At 37.5% G+C, this 14,637-nt stretch overlaps 1 protein-coding gene across 1 annotated transcript in view; it reads left to right on the top strand.

The window, feature by feature from the left end:
- LOC129244222 (protein scabrous) overlaps window positions 1-14,240 on the top strand; it is a 132,298-nt gene extending 118,058 nt beyond the window's left edge. The window contains exons 3-4 of the mRNA XM_054881836.1: window positions 3,580-4,146; window positions 12,415-14,240. Of these exons, the coding sequence (XP_054737811.1) occupies window positions 3,580-4,146; window positions 12,415-13,419 (1,572 nt within the window). The 3' untranslated portion in view covers window positions 13,420-14,240. The remainder of the gene's footprint in view (window positions 1-3,579; window positions 4,147-12,414) is intronic.
- Window positions 14,241-14,637: the final 397 nt, after the last annotated feature.

The following is a 14,637-nucleotide window of genomic DNA, read 5'->3' as shown; positions in this document are numbered from 1 at the left end:
GCACAAATTCAATTCAATAGTGCAATTGTTTGTTGTAGTTATAGTTGTAAACCACCTTAAGTCGAGTTCGGTTATAAATTTCAATTTCTAGCCATAACTCGAACAAAATCCGCCCTTATGGTTTTACTGCAGTGCACTGAAGAATGCAGGAAAGCATCTACATATACATATACGAGGTGTGTTCAAAAAGTATAGCGAATTTTGTGTTTTTCCAAAAATTATTTATTTATTCATTAATATCTATTTTGTCCCCTTCAAAGTAATCCCCATGAGATATTATGCACGTGTGCCAACGTTTTTTCCAATCTTCGAAACACTTCAAGAAATCATTTTTTTTATCTTGTTCAGCTCCTCCTACGATGCCGTCTTTATCTCGTCAATCGTATCGTAGCGTCGTCTTTTCATGGGCCTCTTCAGTTTCGGGAACAAGAAAAAGTCACAGGGGGCCAGATCTGGCGAAGACGGTGGCTGTGGCATCATTAGTGTGTTGTTTTTGGGCAAAAAGTCGCACACAACCAACGATGTGTGAGCAGGGGCGTTATCGTCATGCAAGAGCCAATTTTTGTTCTTTCACAAATCCGGGCGTTTCTGGTGGATTGCTTCGCGCAAATTGCGCATAACTTGCAGTAAATATTTCTCATTGAGCGTTTTCCCCTGTGGCAAGAACTCATTATGCACAACGCCCCTGCAATCGAAGAAAACGAGCTTGGCGCGCTTTTTTCGGTCTTGGTTCGTGCGGCAGCTTCCATTGAGATGATTGGGCTTTGGTTTCCACGTCATAGCGTCACCAATTATGACCCTCCGGAGCAAATTTGAGTCGAAATTGAGCAGTTTTGGTACGAATTTTGCGGCGACCCGTCTCATGCCCAAATCATTGAAAAAAATCGAATGGCACGAGCTAATCGATATGCCTAGGTCCTCAGCAACTTCTTTAATCGTGATTCGACGATGCCAATGCCATTTTCTTCTCTTGATCAATTTTTTCGTCTATTGTTGAAGTGCTCAGGCGACCGGCACGCCTTTCGTTGTTCATATCTTCTGAGAACATTTTGTACCACCGATAAACGTTGTTTTGGTCCAAAGTAGCTTCTCCGTATGACACAGTCAACATTCGGAATGCATCCGCGCACTTCATTTCGTTTTGATACAGGTTCTTTGATCCATCTTTTTGAATAGATAAAAGTCGAAGACGAGTCGAAACACGTGGAAGCAAAGCAGCTGTCAACAATTAACTGAACATTCAAAATGGCCGAACTTGTCGGCATGAGTGAGAGACATGAGTACCAACATATCGCCACAAAAAAATCGAAATTCGAGTATACGTAACCTGCGAAAATTCAAAATCCGCGATACTTTTTGAACACACCTCGTATATGCGTGAATATGTGGTTTTTCCTATGAATTATTGTTCTTTTTTGGTGAAAATAGAGCAACCACGGAAACATTTGAATATAAGCAAATGCATACAATATCGTTTATGTCTGTATAGGTATGTGCAAAGCCTATGCTTTAGGAAGGAAAATAGGGGTTACCCGACGTATTGCAACAGTTTTCTTGAGCTAACAACAATGTGGGATCCCACTCACTGATATTATAGGTAAGCTGGAGTGCCAAAGATGGTGGGGCGCATTGAAGTCACAAGCTACCCAACGGTTTTCACTTCCGACAAGAGAACCAATCTCAGATTTATATCAGACTATGGCAAGAGGTATAAGGTATGGAAATGTTTCCGTCCATTCTTAGCCAATGTTACTAATTATTTAAACAATTAAACAATGTGTGATATCATGTGTGCCATTGTGTTACTTCATTTTTCAGGCAGCATACGGATTCCTCTGACGAAAAATTCGAGTTCTTTTGACTTGATCAATTCATTGAGCCAGTTTGCAATGCTCTCGTAAGAAGTGAACCGCTATTCAATAAGGAAATACGGCGGGTGGGGCAAGATTTCCCAATTCAGTCCCTCTAAATACATATTTCTGGACGTGTGGCCTGGCGCTGTCATGCAGCAAAATCAGTTTGTCATGACTACCGTCCATTCCGTCCGCTTTTCTTTGAGAGCTCGATTCAAACGCATTAGTCGGTAACTATCGCCAGTGATGGTTTCAGATGGTTTAAGGAAATCATAATAGATGACACCTTTCAGATCCCACCAAATGCACAACATGACCTTTGAAGCAAGAATATTTTTTTTTCGCTGTCGATGGACCTGGTTCATCTAGCAGGCTCCAACATTTTCGACACATAGAATTATCATAATAGATCCATTTTCATCGCCAGTGATGATGCGATGAAGAGAACCTTTTCTTTTCTGCCGTCCAAGAAGCATCTTACACGTCACCAAACGTCTCTCGATATCTCTCTCCTTCAATTGATGTGGAACCCAGTTACCTGCCAGTATACCTTCTGGACCATCCCAAACGTTTACCGACGGTTGATCTATCAATATTTACCTCTTTAGACATATCATCAAGGGTTCGACATGCTTCTTCATCCAATAATTGTTGCAGTGCCTTTTCGCGATCTTTATCACGCACGTCGAAATTTCCACTTTGGAAGCGTCGAAACCACTCTTTGCAAGTTTTATTTGGCGTAGCGTGATTACCGTAAATATTGATCAATATACAACACGTTTCCGCTGCACTTTTTTTAAAAGGTAATAATTAAGCATGACTTCTCCGCAAATGCTGCTTTTTCGGGACGAACGTATACGTTTTTGACGTCAGCTAAAAAAGGATCTTTACGTGACAATCGACTGTCAACTACTGCTAGTATAGGCGAGGGGTGAGGGAGAGATAGTTTATTGGGGTGGAGGAATAAATCGACTCATCCCAGTATGGCTGCCATGGGAATGTCTGAATCGGTGTTATAACTTTTGACTCTACTTACACTATGTTCGGTAGGTTCGTGTGTCCATGCATTTTTGCTGGCGCTAAATATTGCCATCCAAGCTAACCTCAATTGTTTGAGCTATTTTGGATTTTTTGCAGTTATTTTATGAGTTTTTGCGCATTTTGGCTTATACATACTTCTCTTTTATAAGCTTATGCACTTTGGGTCAAAAAACATCATGAAGAAGATAGATTCAAAATAGAGGAAACTTTGTGCCAATTGAAGCATTCTGTGCATGGTTATTAGCGTATATGGGGTAATAGGTCTAACATGTTATCTGATATGCCTCACTCGGAACTCATTGTATTGTCACCAGCTACCATAAAGAGTTAGTGCATAGGAGCTGAGTAAAGCCAGCCCGTAGCGGCCTAGTTTTTTTAAAGATGTAACAATGTATTTTTCCCGACTCTTTAAAGTTTGTAAAGCATGTTGATTTTTTCCAAATAATGTATCTCAGTTTAAAATGATTTTGATATTTGCATTCACACATCAGGAGCTGGACTTATATAAATCGACTTCAAGCTGCATATCTATGCCGCATACATGCTAACAAATATAAAAATTCAAAAGAAAACTCATATTACATATATACTTCAATATCCCTTTCCACTTGCTAATAATCTATTCATATTCACTAGGTATCACTAACCTCTCCAAACTCTACATCTACATTCTCTTTATTTCCAGTTAACCAACGACCCACTATCTGCTGATCACAAACGCCGTCATTGCCGCTTCCAACGTCAGCAAATGCACGAGCTTCAACTAGCACAACGCTCACTCAAATCTCAATTAAATGAACTGAAGTATCATCGTATTGGCGAGCGAGTGCGTAGCTTGGAAATTGAACAGCATCGCATGGCCGATGCAAATTTCAATTTGAGTCGACAAATTGCCTCACTCGATAAATTGCACACTTCAATGTTAGAGCTGCTCGAAGATGTCGAGAGTTTGCAAACGAAAATCGACAAAAACATACCAGAATTGAGGCATGAAATATCCAAATTAGAATTCTCTAGTGCACAGCTTACCGCCGAACAAAGTTTGTTGCGTGAAGAGGGCAAGAATGTTGCACGTTCAGTGCAAGCTATGGCTGTGAGTATAAGCACACTGCAGGATGAACGAGATGGTAACAAACAGTTGCAGGTGGCAGTGGCACAGCTGCGAGGCAAATTGGATCGCCTCGAGAGTGTTTCACAGGATATTCAGCGTGCGGTGATGCAACAGCAGCAACATCGCAGCGAGGAGCACAAGGTGAGTTCATGTGGTTGCGTTGGTGCCTGGGTGTTTTAGAAAAATGTCTCGTGTGCTTTGTTGTTTCCAAAAATTGGTATTTACTTCATAGAAGGCCAGTAGCGGGCAAACGTGAGGAAAATGCTGCATGGAAGCTTTCCAATTTAAATTTAACAAGTAGAGATATTTTTAGAATCAGAATTTTTTGAGATAAAGGCATCTCATTAGCGGCTTTTTAAATAACTTAGTTGCATATTTATATATCAATAAAATTTGTATGGATGTCCGTACTATTTGAACGGATTTTGAAATCATCACATCAACTAAAGAAAAATTGAGCTGCGGGATCAGGAGAAATGGGAATTGAATAAAGCTAACTTTTCTCTTGAAAGATATACTGTTATAAGCTAATTGAATGCCCATTGTTCGCGGATTATGCTATTTAGAATTGTGAAAGGCAGGAGTAAAACATTTGGTAGACCCCTAACTGCTTCAAACTTGTTCAGAAATGTAAGTCACCTATAACCTACGGTAATAACTATGACGTACCATGACTGCCAGGTCATATATGTATATATAGTATGTGAAAATAATAATATACTTCTACTCATTTGGCCAGATTGGACTCAGACAAGGTTTTCTTATGCCTATAAGGTTCACATCTTTCGCTCAGTTATAATAAGAAGACATTGAAGTTCTGTAGATGACATCATCAATGTCTGATAATCTAGCTACTCTAGGCGCACTTACTGAACAGATGACACTGCAGGCATTGTGTCAGATTACTAACTGACTATCTTTTAATTGTTCAAACAGATGAATGAGTATGACTTGCCTTGTCAATTTTTTTTAAGTGTCACCAAAAAAAAATTAATGCAACAAATTAAATTCCTATAAACACTACGTCTTACCAGAACCCTGAAAAAACTTCAACTTTCTATTTAAGATGAAACAACGTATAAATATCAGCAATAAGTTATTTAAATAATTTAAAAACAACGTAATAATAGCACAGAAATACAAAATAACGAGATAAATATTGTTTTTATTTTTAACGTTTTTTTTTTTTTTAATTGTGAAGTTAAAAAAATATTTGTTTTGAGCGAATCTATTTATATGTTTTGACTATAAAGGTGGTTTTTCTGAATATTTCGACTCCAATCCTCCTATCGGATTTACCATTCAGATATTTTCGAGAGCTGTGCTGAAAATTTCACATTTCACATTAAAATCTGATGACTGGTTATATCGCATGACTGATGCACATTCAAACACTAATAATTATTATAATAATAGGCGCGATTTTTTGCGTGCGATATAGTACCTACTATTTTCAAACCAGATTTATTCGTGAAAGTAGTAGGTACTACTAATTTCTATTTTCTATACATTGTTTTCTTGTTCTTGCCGCCGTAGCCAAATGGGTTGGTGCGTGACTACCATTCGGAACTCACAGAGAGAATGTTGGTTCGAATCTCGGTGAAACACCAAAATTAAGCGGTCGCCCCTCGGCAGGCAATGGCAAACCTCCGAGTGTATTTCTGCCATGAAAAAGCTCCTCATAAAAATATCTGTCGTTCGGAGTCGGCCTGAAACTGTAGGTCCCTCCATTTGTGGAACAACATCAAGACGCACACCACAAAGAGGAGGAGGAGCTCGGCCAAACACCCAAAAAGCGCCAATTATATATATATTGTATATATATATATATATATATATATATATATTGAACACTTAAATGCTATAGTTTGCATTCTATTCACTGTAATAGCTAAAGAATAACATTACAAAATCATTATTTCCAAGCACGAAGCAATCAGTCCGTGTCAACATATGCAAGGCTATCAATTTAATGGCCGGAAACACTTTACTACACTCATTTCCGGTAAAACTGTTTTCTTGTTTTTTTGTTATTTCACTCATTTTTAAGCAATTTGCTATTTTATTTTTCACAAAGTGCTAAAATAATAAAGCGAGTTTAAAATTGTGAAAAAAGAGGATGGAATAGAAAAGTTGGCGTCAAAAAGAAAATTGCATAACGAGCACAAATCTCCAGCATGCGATCTTAAATGGTAGCAATTTAGTACAGCCAACGACGCGTGACTGTTTCATACTGTTAGCCTAGAGACCCTCCGTGTACCAGCACATACATACCTACCTACCGCTTTGTCGCTTTCTTGCTAAGCTAACGACTAACAGCCAACAGCTACCAGCTAACGCCAAACCACACCAGCACAGCAACTAGCTTGCCCGCAAATCTCGTCGCACCACTCTATGCGAAATACCCATTGTGTCACATACATATCAAACACTATTTGTTCACTTGCTTTTCAGACCACATTACGCATTCACAGGCGTGCAAACGTGTCCTGTTACCGAACCACTTTTTCTTCATTATTGTGAGCGTCCTTTCCTTTGTTGGCCACGCGCTTAGCCACGCCAACATCCGTGCGTTCTAAGCTGACATCCGTTTCCGTTAGCGTACAGTAATTTCTATTTTTGTTTTTCGTTTTTCATTTTTATTTTTCTATTGTGCTCTTGCTACTGTAACATCCGTTTGGTGTTGCTTCTCATTCGCTATATTTACTACTTGTATTCTTCATTCCCTTCGCCTAGTATTATAGTTATTTCAGTTTTATTCTTTCTTAAATTTTTACATTCCGGTGTCTTATGTGCGAAATCGTTCAATTTTGTTCGCTTGTTGACATACTCATAGCGTACACTCAGTCAGTCTGCTATCTGACTCCATCATTAGATATCGCACTGACTCACACACCCACTGACCAACCCAGTCGATTTCTACTGTGCCACTCTGATACACCACTCGTAAAATTCACGCACACTAACTAAACAATGATCACTCTTCTACATCTCTTACGAAATCAATTCTAAGTTAGCTGTCAATATATTTTCTCCACTATTTCATGCCCTTTCATCTTTCGTGGCGAACCTCTAACTACCCACCACTCAGGCGCTCTTAAATTTCGCTTTGCCGACACGTTCTTCTCAAGCGGACCACACTTAAATTGTGTTTCCGGCATAAAGACGACACAAATGATTTCCGACGTGCTCCTGACATTCTTCATCACTTCCTTTTTCCACTCACTTGTCTACTAATTTTTTGAATGAAAACGTAAAGGGCAGAGTGCGCGTGATTTCAGGATGTTGAAAGATGTTGCAGTTGACTATTGGGTGCAAAAAAAATTAAGACCATATTTTAAGTGGTCAGGTTTTGGAAAATGAAAAAGTCAACTGACCGAACTAAGTGGAGAAGAATGAAACTAACGACGTAGTAAACAGGGTCATAAAAATTAAAAGCTGGAAACCGCTAGTATTAAGCAAATGAATTGATTACGTAGATATTTTGTGGAATTTATGGATATTGAAAAAAGGTATATCATGAAGTAACCACTATCATTTCGGGAATTATGTCGAAATAGCAGGAAAATATCATGAGCGGTCAATTAACCCATTAAGCACCTTTAACATGTATATACGTTAGGCCAAATGATTTCTGAAACGCATTTGACGTGCATGGATGAAAATGTTGCCAATTAAACTGCGAAAAATATCTTATAATTTGGTCAAAGTTTCATAATTTGGTTTTTAGTTTTGCCCCGTTTTCTGAAAGAAGGCCGTATCAAAAAATAAAAATAAAAGCTCTTGCTCTATCCTGTGAAAAAATGCATAACGGTTAATGCATCTCCTTAAAAGAAATATGTTTTTACTTTTCTGAGAAATAATAGACTGAAATTTTAAAAGCCGGTGTGCCGGGCATTTTGGGTTTTTTTACAATTGTAAATTTTTTCAGTAAGCACAAGAAACGATAATGGAAGGCGGTTGATATCTAGTACCGCACAAATATTTTGGAAATAATTATTTAAGCCAATTACCGATTACGACTGTGCAAAAATGAAGAACTGAAGTTACGTTTTATTACTACTGTGGGCAAAAAGTAAGGTGAATTTTGTTGTAAAATGAAAAATCTTTATTTATTCTTGTAAATCAATTTCATCCCCTTTAAAATAATCCCCTCTCGATGAAATACACTTATGCCAATGATTTTTCCAATCCCCGAAACATGCCAAATAGTCCATTTCCGGTATAGCCATCAGCACCTTCTTCGATTCAGCTTTTATCTCCTCAATCGACTCGAAACGTGTTCCTCGGAATGGTCTCTTGAGTTTTGGGAATAGCCAGAAGTCACATGGAGCCAAATCAGGCGATTACGGTGGTTGCGGAACGATATGCGTGGAGTTTTTGGCGAAATGGTCACGAAGAACGAGTGCAGTGTGAGACGGTGCATTATCGTGATGCAAAAACCAAGAGTTGTTGGCCCATAATTCTGGTCTTTTTAGACGAATTAGCTTCACGTAAACGACGCATAACGCTCAAATAATATTCCTTATTAACAGTTTGGCCAGGTGGAAGGAATTCATAGTGCACCACACCACGAAAATCGAAAAAAACTGTCATCATGACCTTTATTTTTGAACGACTTTGACGTGCTCTTTTCGGTCTGGCCTCGCCTTTAGCACGATATTCGCTTGATTGGTCGGTTGTTTCAGAGTCGTAAGCATAAATCCAAGTCTCATCTCCCGTAATGATGCATTTGAGCTTGTCCTGATAGTCTGAAAGCATTGTTTCACACACATCAACGCGACGACTTTTTCCCAAGAAATTGAGAGTTTTCGGTACCAAACGAGATTTTACTTTGCGTAGGCCCAAATGGTCTTTCAAAATAGTTTTCACAGATCCTTCTGATATTCCGATCATATCAGTAAAGTCTTTAACAGTCAACCGACGATTTTTGAGCACTAACTCCTTCACTTTATTGACGTGTTGGTCATCTGTTGACGTCGATGGTCGTCCGGAGCGCTCCAAGTCATCAACACGTTCTCGAAGTCTTTCTACCACTTATAACTATTTTTCTGCGACATGGTCGAATCACCAAATGCCTTCTGCAACATGCCAAACGTTTCCGCGGCCGAAATTTCATACCGCAAACAAAATTTGATGGCACTTCTCTGCTCAATCAAATCAGACATTGTAAAAATCGAAAAATGCACTCTTGGTCGTTTGGTAAAAACAACCGTAAATATATTACTGATAATGGCATTCACATGAAAGTTGGCCCAGATGTTATTAACAGTGCTGTCAACTCATGAAAAAATAACTAGAGCGAAATTTTAATCCCGCGAAGTTTGACAAATAAATACATTTATATTTAAATATTTTATTTATTTGTTTATTTGTCTATTTGTTTACTTTTTCCCATTTATTTGATTACAAATAAAATATAATTATATTTACTAGTACTCCAACAAAAAGGGCGCTAGCGGCTAAGTCTTTAAGCGTGACAGTTGTTATTCATTGGAAACAGTTCCAGCCAAAGACACTTGAATTTTGTTGATTCCAAATGTTGGATTGATTTGAAATTGTTTCTCTCTGTAGTCTATTATTAAAAATTCGAATGCCTTTTCCCTCTTTAAAATAAATAAATTATTAATTTTCGTTTAGTTACAAATACGCAAATTTATTTTTCTTTATGTAATTAATTATTCTTAACCCAAACATAGGCATTTAATAGTTGTAATAAATTTTCAAAGTAAAAGGAATAATATGGCTAACTCTCCAACTCTCAAAAGTTTTCTTATACATACTTTCGACATCTGTTACGACAACTGAAATCCTTTGCAGCACTTCAAACTTCCCACGATCATGCTTCTGATTCTCCAGTATTGCTTGAGTATTGCTTTTTGTCTTCATAGTCTCAGCACCACGTATATAGTGATTCAAACAAAGTCGAACATCTTCTCTAACTTCTGATATACGAATATGTCTTTAGGACGCATAATTCAGAGTTCAGTATTGGATCAATTATATAGTCATATAAAGTATCTGCTATGATTTATAGGTCACGTTCTGCATTTTTAGCTGCGATAGAATACTTGCCCGAGATAACATTCGCTCCAAGACTCGGTCCAAGATTACAATTTACAGTAAGTACCCCAGAAGTACCCCATATATAAGTAGATATATTTGAATAATCACTTGGGACATACTTTAACTCTTCTTGCTTCACAAGCGGCAAACCAAGTGGCGTTTAAGGAGTTTACAACAAATCTATGATAATTCATACACGCGCTCTATATTTACGACAAATATTCGCATACTAAAACCAAAACTGTAGGTCGTAGCCCCTTCGTAGCTAAATATGTGGGCAGGTTTAACACCGCTCTCTTAAATCAACGCTTGCCTGCGATACTTCTGTGATATATAGGGGTTTTCAGTAAGAGCGCTGCAACTTTTGAACTTCTTTGAATAAAACACAAATGGTTTGACTTTTTTAACTAATTTTTTTTTATTATCGAGTTTGAACATATACATTTAAGTATGAAATTCGATTTCTTTTGCATGACCACGTTTTACTCTTTTGCATAAATCGGCCGAAATTCCAGCAATTTCGCGTTCAATATTGGCTCTGAGCTCACAAATCGTCGCCGGCTTGTTACTGTAGACCAATGATTTCACATAACCCCAAAACGGGACGGCTTGTTAAATGGACCGTAAAATGGCCGTAATGCTCTTAAAGTAGCAGCAACAGAACGATTATTTTCATAAAAAATTTGCACGATTTGCAATTGTTACTCAAGTGTGTAGCGTTCCATGATGAAATGTATACTAATGAAGTTTACAAATGACAAGCGAAAAATAAAAAATATTGCGTCGTTCGCCCTCCCTATCGGAAAAAAGTTGAAGCGCACCTATTGAATAACCCATTACTACTAATAACTACAGACAAAATTATAAATTCGATATCCCACCACAATAAAAAGGCAGTAGGTATATCTATTGCGAAGCACTTTGAATTTTAATGATTAATGAAAAAATCTGGAATGTATTTTTAGACAGTCCTCGAAATTGTGTTTATGACACGAAACAAAAAACAATGCTAAAAGCACGTTTAAAGTTGTGTGGTGTACAAGGACCAATTGGATATTGTTTCCAAAAGCACTAAAATTTTTAAAACAAATAATTAAAAAATAAAAAATTTATTAAAAAAGTTAAAAATTTATTAAAAAATTAAAAATTTATTAAAAATTAAAAATTTATTAAAAAAGTAAAAATTTATTAATTATTGTGTAGTGTTTTTGTTTTTTTTTTTTTTGTCGACAAATTTGTGTTAAGAGATTGACTGAATGTAGCACAGCTACAGTTCTAAAATATTTATTTTTATAAAATCTTTTTCATTTTTGGAAGTGCCACACACCAGTTAGAGTATAATAAAGTTCGCAGAGGTATGTTAAATGTAAGGCAGTACTTGCTGTTCAAGCAAAAATATTACTATAACTAAAAAATAGCACTTGAACTAAAAAGCAATAGTCACTTAAGTCAAATGCTATTCTACGAATATGAATAGTAAATATTTCTGAAAATCTATAAGGAACACATGCGTCCTACTCCTCTTCACTTATCGCTCAAACTGTTATACATGAAAATGTGCACTAAAAATAATAATACTTGACTATAAATATTTTCGCTGCCTCAAGTAAAGATTTTTTTCCATACATTTTAGTAAAATTTGTTGCTCAAAATGATTTGATCCCTTCATAGAACGGTCCACTCGACTAGTTATAAATAAACCAGCTATTATATATTTATCAGCTTTTTTCAAAAACATTGTTTGTAACACGTAAATATAGAATTATGTTTTATTCTTGAATATATCAGTATAACAAAATTTTCTTCTCAGTTAATTTATTTGATTATTGTCTGTGACCACAAATGGTCTACATTCTCCTATGCACTTACCTTCCCACACTTTTTTAGAACTCTTCCAAGAGTTAGCCGAAAATAACGCGTCCAACTTGAATATGTGATTTAAGTAAGTGGTTGGCTAGCACTCTGTAATGCTCGCAAGCTGTGAAGCATAATGTGAGCCATTAAAGCTTTAGCTGTCACGTGGCATTTCATTTTCTGCTGCACAGACATCTGTCAGATTTATTACATATAAAAGACAAGCCATTAAAGCACACATAAATACTCGAGCTAACTCTGTGCGGATAACATAGAGGATTTGTGTGTACGAAACCTTTAGCCGAAACACACAAAATGGCAAATATATAGTACTATATTATTATCCCCACATATACGCATATATATGTATAAATATATATACATTTATGAATACATGTGTAAGAGTCATTCAACTTTGGCCCATATCTCTTAATATTATTACTTTTGCCTTATATCAAATATTTCTATTTTTCTTTTACATTCTTGCAGTTACACCACTCATACCAAAAACACATACATCACAATCACCAGCATCGTGGAAGTAACAGTAACAATAATCCCAGCAGCAACGCTTTAAATACTGCAGCAGCCACACGCGACACCGAGTCGCTTGTCGCAAAACTGGAAAACGTCGAGGAGCAATATGAGTCCATTATACAAAATCTCCCACAGGATTGCACTGAAGTGCCGAACGGAAGTGAAGCCGGTCTCTTTATGATTTCACCAGCCGGCCAGCAGCGACCGCGCACGGTACATTGCACCGCAGACGGTTGGACCACTGTACAGCGACGTTATGATGGCAGCGCCGACTTTAATCGTTCTTGGGCTGATTACGCAGCCGGCTTTGGACAACCTGCCGGAGAATATTGGATTGGCAATGAACAACTACATCATTTGACGCGGAACAATTGCACTCAGCTACGTGTACTCATGCAGGACATCTATGATAATGTTTGGCTTGCTCAATATGATCATTTTTATGTTTCTTCTCGCGCCGATGGTTATCGTTTGAATACCGCCGGCTACAACGGCAATGCCTCCGATGCGCTTGACTATCAGCAAGGCATGCAGTTCTCGGCGATCGATGTGGATCGTGACATCTCACAGACGCACTGTGCCGCAAACTATGAGGGTGGCTGGTGGTTCTCGCATTGTCAGCACGCCAATCTAAATGGACGCTACAATTTGGGCTTGACTTGGTTCGATGCAGCGCGCAATGAATGGATTGCCGTCAAATCCAGTCAAATGCTAATCAAACGTCAAGCGGCGAATCAGTGTAGCGCGCAAATGGCAGCTGCGGAAGTGACGACGACATATTTACCTGCATCTTCGTCAACGCCACCGTTGCCGGCGGCGCCCGCAATTGGCCATCTGATGGACGTAACGCGCACGGGGGCAATGCCTGTAGCGGCGACAGCCAAAGTGACAGCAACAAAGCGGCCAGGGTACTCGCCGGCAACGATAGCGACTAACGCTTCCGCGGCGCGCCTTTAAAGCAACATTTAACTTAACAATAGAGAAAAATAAAAACAAACACGAAAAAACTGGATAATGTGCGTGCCACCACAGTCATTTCTGCGGCAGTTTGCGTGTGCAGTGCGTTTGTTGATGTATAAATATATGTAAATATTTTCGTTCGTGTAGTGCACTCATAGGAGCATGCATGGGCAAATGTATGCCGAGAACTGATATGAATTTTTGAGCACTGAGCAAAAATATTCCGTGCTCTACAACATAGTCCATAGTCCAAAGTTACTAATGTAATTAAGTGTGTGTATGTTTGTATGTGTGTAAGTGTAAGTGGTTAGGATCAATGGTACATAGAGTTGGTTATTAGTTTTTTTTGTAAATAACTACTCAGTACTGGCCTCTGAACAGTCCACTAAGCTATAGACGAATTGAATGAAGCTCATTAGGTTAGGAAATGTAATATATGAGTACGTTTGTATTTGAAATGAAGTGAGCTTATTCAAACATTATTGAAACGCAGATAAGATATTACATAGAACTCAAGCATTTTTCCACTCTTTGTTTTTTTCTGATGAAATGTTAATATTAAACATAAAATCAATTGCTACTTGCGCCAGCCGTGAAGGAAGGAGAGACAGTGGTAGCAGCCAACAGGTCTCTCTTACACACACAAGTATAGTTATTATAACTTTTTTAATAACTTAATCATGTTGGAGATAAATCACTGAAAGCAGCTAAACATTTTTTTCTTTTTAACTTTATGAGACTTACAGCATAATATTGTATTTCCACCTAGTCTTAAACGCAGCTTACGCTTTACTACAGTTAAACATACCATTTTAATATCCAGATTCTTGTACATCTTTCGTTAATCCAGCTCGAAAACTTGCTTTGCTAGCCTAACAGAGAATTACTAAGTTTATGCTTCATTTTACTCGCTTGTATTCAACAAAATGGGGCTAAAATTTCAAACAATGTAGAAAAAATGTGTAAATGTGTCGATTAGACGTTTTAACTCGGTGAGTTTAAAAAGTGTTTATCCATATAAGGAGAATTTACAGGTGGTGATTATATTCATAAACATTAGGATGGTCAAAAAAAAAATGTTTGATACTATCAAAAAAATGATGCAAATTAACTACAACTTCCTATTTTGGATAAAAAATGAATAAGTAGCAACAGAAATTATTTAAAAAATTAAAAAAACATTTAGAAGCAGCATAATAATGAAATATTTTGTTA

This window comes from Anastrepha obliqua, chromosome 4, assembly GCF_027943255.1.
Source record: "Anastrepha obliqua isolate idAnaObli1 chromosome 4, idAnaObli1_1.0, whole genome shotgun sequence".
NCBI classification, from domain to species: Eukaryota; Metazoa; Arthropoda; class Insecta; order Diptera; family Tephritidae; genus Anastrepha; species Anastrepha obliqua.
Note: the sequence above shows the minus strand (reverse complement) of the source record. Positions and strands in the feature narration are given on the sequence as shown.